Raw genomic sequence first — 7,326 nt, 5'->3', positions numbered from 1 at the left:
AATTTTATTTGGACACCTTTTTTCCATTCTTTGCACAGCACACAATGGTATTCATCAAAGGGAGTGATGCTCCATGAAATACTTTTAAGGAAAACTGGTTCGTATCCATGTTACACATGGGGAAAAAAATCCATGCAGCCAGCTCATTCACCGGGATTCGTGCCCAGACAAAACTACCAGTGTTCAGCAACTTTGCCACTCAGCTGCTGGTGGGATTTTTGGACCCACTCCAAGCTACATTTTTTTTCTCATCTTGTGCCAGCATTTTACCGTATTTTCCTTATAATCCTCTGATATATGATTAAGATTTATCCCCAAGATCCATTATTTAATGAAAATTCAGTGAATTTACTTTCAGACTGTTATCTAATCCATTTTCAGAATTGATGAAAAGAGGATTTTTTTCTGTTTCTTTATCAACCATAATGTCCTTTGGATTTTTCATCAACTTTAACTTTCAGAAAACAGAGTTCAGTTAAATAGCTTAGATCTTATCATAAATTTTTTTAATTTCAAATGCCTGGCTATATAGTCTTGAAATGACACTCTCTTCTTTAAAGGACAGCCTTTTGTGATGGGAAGTACGCTGTTAAAGGTTTTTTTTTTTTTTTTTTTTTTTTTTTTTTTTTTTTTTTTTTTTTAGTAAGGCACACATTTATATATATGTTCAAGTAAAATTTTAGTAACTGCTAAGAGAAATGTTGCATTAATAACAGGTACTAATACTGTGATTCAAGGGCACAACAAAGCTCAATTATACTCTAATATGCTTCACCTGTAATTATGATTTTGCTCAATTAAAATGTCTAATTCAGTCAGGTTCTAGCTGAATTTAAGCCCTTTACAACTCCGAATATAAAGTACCTTTGTTATGCTAGTTTATGTTATTAACTGATCCTTTTCAGCAAAGTTGACAATATCATATGCAGAAAACAGATGAGTAATATCAATAAGTTTCTGAAATATTGCTTACAAATAAACTGAACAATGTGTGTTTCACATGGTGGCATACTGTTTTGTGTGGCTGAAAAAAAAAAATTTCTGAAAACTTATCAATTTCAAGTCTCCATATAGTTTTCCTAATTTCAGGATAAGACTACAATACCTAGGCCCTTTTTGAAAATGTAGTTTGTCAAATCTTTATTTATACTGCTCCCCTTATGTTGTCAATACACAAATCAGACTGTGTGATAATGAGTGATGTAAAAAATCTTACGTAAAAATTAGCATTAAATTCTCATTCAAAGGACAGAGCATTCAGATTCTGATTTGATTAATTTTCAAAAATAAACTATAACACCTCATATAATTTAAAACATAATTTATATGTGAATATTTATCTTTCAAAATAATTTATTTATATATATAACAAAAACATGTGCACCACTACACATACACACACACCATAAAAAAATAAAGAAGCCTATTTATTGCATATTATAAAAATACAGCATATAAACACACCCAAAATGTATGAGATTTCTCCCTCAATTATATATTTGAAATATATGAACAGCTTATCTGCAACAAAAATTCAAAACAATTAAAGCAGTATCTACCAATAAAAACATAATAATGGTAAAATATAGCATTACAAAAAAAATTCAATACCAGTTCTATGCAGCATTAATAAATATGCAAGTTAAGAAATAGTTGAAAATCTAGAATTTATAAAAGAAAATAAAAGAGTTACTACAATTAATTACTTGCTTTGATGAAAATTTTATATTCTGTATACTTAAGGAATAAAATTTCAGTAGCATAGATTTTCTTTAATTCATCAAAAAAAGAAGGAAAATAGTAATATTTCAAGTCATATTCAAGTCTGAATACTTTTATGATGTATAGTGGAACTTTATGATGTATAGTGGAATCATTTGCAAAGAAACTATGGAAAGCAATGTTAAATAAAAAACAGAAAAATGAAGAAAACGATATAACCTAGTAAAAACAATTACACATTGTCAATAAGCAACAAACTGTAAATAAATATTAATATTAATATACTTAGTTAAAAAAAACTACTTTTAGCCAAAAAAACAAAAACAAAAAAAAAAAAAAAAAAACTTTTCCTTGCTTCTTAGTTTTACTTCCATTGAAACTATATCTATTAAAAAAAAACTTTTTTCATAGTTTATGTTCATGTTATGTCTAACATTTTGTAAAACTTCATAAGTCTCAGAAGACACTGAGTACAGTGATAACTTGATGGTCATCTTTTTTTATCGCTAATTCTGCTGATCAGGCAGAACATTATCTTTAAAATAATGTGGTGGTCTATTACAGCTCCATAATTATATGCAGGTTACATATTACAACAGGAAAAATAAATGGTAATGCTCAAAACTATTCATGCAAGAAGACTATTCAGAATATAAATTTTTGCATCAAATATTATCTACAATTTTTACACAACAAACTTATGTAAATTAGCTTCCTTTTGGACTTTTAATCACACTAAAATACATCCAGCTCTCTTTTACATGCTTATTTTTACATAATTTTGATTTAACATAGTTAAACAATTTTTTATTTAACTTCAATTTATTTTAATAATGAAAACTCATAAATAGGCATAACTTTTATAAGTTTATAAAAATAAAAAAATATATTTTAATGTATTAAAAATTAAGATTTTATTACAGATTTCGATGCATAATTTTCTTGAAAATAACTTATTATTTGAAGTGTTTTTTTCCCCGTCTGGAACCCATTTTCTATACCATACGCACTATACGCTTCTTTAACACAGATCTTTTTAGGAAAAAGGCATAATTATTTTCTTTGTACCATGTATAAACAGAATTTAATGTGTATGTACAAAATAACAATTAAAGCCAATTTGATTTCCTTTATAAGGTATTTTCTGCCTCCTTTCCAAATGCCTTCATGATGCAACTGGAAACATGTTTAATACATATTCAGGAAATCTGACGTTCGAATCCCAGTGAGTGCACTGCACACTTTTTATGTTCCTGCATCTATATAACATAATGACTTGACACATTTAACAGTTATAAGGAATTAATAATCAAGTATCCATAAACAGAGTTTGAAAATTATCAATATTGCCGATTGGAAAAATCAGAAACTGTGGACATTTGTCTTAGAGAGGGTTTACTGTACTTTGCAATTTAGTTACATGAATTAACTGTATAAATTAAATAAATTTATCATCTAAATTTCAGGAAATCAACTCCTACGTTTCATGGCAGGATAATTAATCATGTGACTGATATTGCAAATAACAACTGAAAACACTGTACAGTAATTATTAAATAAATATAAAATTTTATCCAAATTTATCTAAAAACAAGTAACAACAATGAAACAAGTATCTTATCTAAAATATCCAAGCATAAAAATGTATTTTCAATTTCACAAACATAATATGAAATCATTTTTAACAGCCAGTTTTAACAGAAAGAATTTGAAAATTATTTTTAAACAATAAGAATTTTTTTACAAAAAGAATTTTTACTAATCTTCATACACACAGCTCAAATATAAATAAGATTTTGTTACAACCAACTCAGAAATATAAACACTTTAAAAAACAGGCATCTCAACTCATAGTACCAAAACAAGAGACTCTTACTATATTATCACTAAAAATCATAATATTTTATAGATCATTAAATAAAACAAATACATTTTATCAACATAAAATATAATAAAAAATGCATACTTAACAACACATGTTTTTCTCCTGAAGTTTTTTCATGCATTATCACATCACAAAACACACAGCAATAATTACATATTATATTTAGCAATAATTACACATAGCACATAGATAATTAAATAAATAAACAAACAGAAAAATATGACACAAAAACACATAGAAATTTTTTTAAAATAACACAGAACCAATTTAAGATAAATGCTTCTTAAGAAATATATGAATAATGATTCAAGCATATCTTATCAAAGCTTACTATTTATCACAATTTAATATTTCATTTCAGTTTTACATATTTCTGCAACAAAATTATTTACATTACTTTTATTCCAGAATAATTACTTTTATCAATTATATAAATTCAAGTAAAATACTAACATCTTCTACAATTAATGTTCTTTGAATTTAAATTAAATCTTTCATGCTTAATTTTGTAATACTAAGAAATATTACAATTTTTCACTTCATCTTATTTTAAATATTACAACATACAGTTTAAAAACTAAATTTGTTCAATCAGTTATTGTACACCTTTATAATTTTCCGTATGACAACAATAAAAATAAAAATGCAAAAAGAAAATTTAACCATTTATTTATTTGGTTGTTCTATTTTATTTGCTTTGCATAACTTGTGACAGTCACATAAAATAAATAAATGGAATTCATAGTTAATTAGTCCCTAAAATATAAACTAATTACATACAATTTTAAATTATTTTGATTTCTAAGCCAGACAATTAATTAAATTATAGCACAAGAAAGGCTTGGTGTTCATTGACCGCTGTGACCATGGGGCAAATAAGAAGATCCACTAATTCATACAGAGGTATCTTGTGGAACAAAGCAAAATCTCTGGGCTGAAGCAAATTCATTTTGATATTCACAGTGAATAATGCTGCATTTTCTGCATATCTCTAAGATATAGCTACTATGTGACTTGTCATGATAATCAATCTAAATTAACTGGCTTCCAAAAACCTATGGTGCTTACTAATTTGGGTTTGAAAAAATCAATTCAAATTTTAGAATTTGGAGCAAATTTTAATTTTACTTTCTATCACTATCAGCTATTTCTCAGAGATTTGAAAAAAGGTATTTTTTTTACCCCAGAAAAACAGTTAAAAATTTTAATACTAATTTTCTAATACATAATGAAATCTGGCACCTTAGTGTCTCCATGGATCTAAAAAATTTTGCATTTGCTCCCTCCCCCACCTCCAGTTAAAAATTCTTCAAAAAAAAACCTATTCTATGATGGTAATGAATTTATTGCTTAATAAAGAAATCAATTGTCTAACTTGAAAAAAATCTTCAGTATTAAGTGAATGGCATAATATTTTTTAACATGCACAATGAACTAACAATAACTAAAAACAAATTTTATATGAATTTGTGTTAAACAGTTTGGTTCTTCTTAAATAACAACTGAGTTATATCTAATTTTGACTTAAATACATTACCCATACTATCTTCTGCAACAAATGATACAGTTTGAGTTCTGTCAGATGCATATTCAGATATATCACATAAAGATAAATCAACTGTCTTTTTTTCTCCCTCTAAAAACTCAATGTGATGACATGAGGTGCCTTCAGCATCTCTAAATTCAACTATTCGGATTCCATGAGAAGAACTGAGTTTCATGCTGAGGAAGATGATAATAAAAATTAGTATGAGTATCTACATACATAAGAAATAGATTGAAATATTTGTTTTATATCAGAGTAATAATATGTCAGTAATATTTTAGACTGGAAATTAGAGTTTTCGGGTTTGCAAGTTTCGACCTTGGACTGTTCGGTGGGATAAGTACAATTTTCTTCCTTTTCCTCTTTATTCATGCTTAGGAATTAAGAAGTGTTATATTGGCTCATCATGAGTGCTTAAAGAATCTCAGAAAATCTGAAAATAATCAACAAAATTTGAACTTTAACTTGTCAGCAGAAATTGCTTGTTACCAAAAACCTTTTCCTGTTTCTTTCCTAAGCATTGTAATAATTAAGAACGAGACTTAGCTGAAAAGCCTTCGTATGTATTCTTAGGGCTTAATGTTAACCATGAGGTAGTATTAAAGAAAATTTGTGGGGTAACTCTGCCTTTATTATCGTATAATAATAATGTTCCTCATGGTAATTTCCTGTCAATGTTTCTAGCTTCATACTACAGAATTTCAATTTGTAGGCAAAAACTGTAATTAGGAAAATTAAGAAAAAGAAAAAAATATAATAAACTTTTTTAAAATAATTATTGGTGATATTGGTAGAACTTTCAGATGTATAAAAAAAAAGTAATAATGTACTTCATTTTGATTCATAAGATGAAATAAATTTGCTAGTTAAAGGTTAGAATGTATTATGTACTCTTTTTTTATAGTCATTCATCTGATCAGTTCATGAGCACGGTCCTGGGGAGGTAAAAACAACACAATGCGATATCAGACTAATTATAATAAAAAAATGTTAACAGAGTTTGCACTTAAATTTAAGGTTAACTTAGACTATGATTTAGCTGAATTCTTGATAGTTAAAGTATATCAGGAAAAAACACAATATTACATTTTTGGTATTATTGATATTAGATTTATTCTATTTTTGTTTGCACAGCTTCACCAGTTAATATTGTGGTGGAAAAACCTCAATATTATATTTCTGATATTATAATAATATAACACCTAGCAAATCATCAATATATACTCACCCATCAAAAGAAATCATGGCTTCTTCTTTCTCATCTTTATCATTAAACCATCTATATGAAGAATAATTCGTTAACTGAAAAATATTTTTAAAGTTCATAATGCTTGAAAATCATTAAGCCAAATCCAACAAAATAAACAACCCATATGTATTTTATCTTCATTTAAAAATTAAAATGCAATTCACTAATTAAACAAAAAATTAAGTTGCTTTTTTATTTGAACTCAATATGCATATCTAACAGCTTAAATAAATTGGAATTTACATGGAATTTAATTTTAGGATTAAAACATTGATCACTTAATATTCATAAACTTAAAAACCATTAGAAATGTGAAAATACACATTTAAATGATTGATAATTCTAAAAAGCATGTAAATAGTAAAATGACAAAAGAATTGTTTATGATATTCATAACATTTTTCATTGTGTGAATATATGTTACTATGGAACTTCAACTACCTATCAGTCTTGAGACTATTATCATGATACATGTGAGTAAAATGCTTAAAACAGAAGAGCACACATTGCAGAGAAACCATAATTTGAATTGAAAAAATATTTTAAAATAAGCTATTAATTTTAATATAATGTTATGAACTATAATATGATGGGCTTTTGCCTAAATGTAAAAATTCAGTTTTTCAAATTTAAGTATAATGTGACAAATTTTTGCACAGATGGTAAAAACTTTAAATTTCTCCACAACAAATGTAAAGATAACCATTACACAAAAATCAGTCTAGTAATTAAATCTTTAAATTACATATTTTAATTGGTGAGAACTGAATATTAGGTGTGCCTTGCATGTTTTCACTTTCCTGTAAGAATATTTTGCAGTACTCTCATGCAACAGCAAGGGTATGGACTAGCCATTGTATTCACTGAATCTCAATGCATGCAATTTTTTTCCTTTGGGGCAATTTGAATTAAAACTATTGAGTA

General features: G+C 26.7%; 1 protein-coding gene across 3 annotated transcripts in view; it reads right to left on the bottom strand.

The window, feature by feature from the left end:
- Positions 1–1,411: 1,411 nt before the first annotated feature.
- The window catches only part of LOC118204692 (uncharacterized), a 28,409-nt gene continuing 22,494 nt past the window's right edge, over positions 1,412–7,326 (bottom strand). For 2 of the 3 annotated variants that reach the window (XM_035376990.2, XM_035376991.2), the window contains 2 exons: positions 6,382–6,432; positions 1,412–5,329 (listed from right to left, as the gene is read on the bottom strand). In XM_035376990.2, coding sequence (XP_035232881.1) covers positions 5,080–5,329; positions 6,382–6,432 — 301 coding nt within the window. In that variant the 3' untranslated portion in view covers positions 1,412–5,079. Of the gene's footprint in view, positions 5,330–6,381; positions 6,456–7,326 lie in introns of all 3 variants that reach the window. The other variant, XR_004760853.2, reaches the window with a different exon arrangement.

The sequence above is a fragment of the Stegodyphus dumicola genome, chromosome 6 (assembly GCF_044657685.1).
Source record: "Stegodyphus dumicola isolate Sdum_Otavi_A_Nest chromosome 6, ASM4465768v1".
In the NCBI taxonomy this organism is placed as follows: domain Eukaryota; kingdom Metazoa; phylum Arthropoda; class Arachnida; order Araneae; family Eresidae; genus Stegodyphus; species Stegodyphus dumicola.
This window is presented reverse-complemented; position numbering and strand designations above follow the sequence as displayed.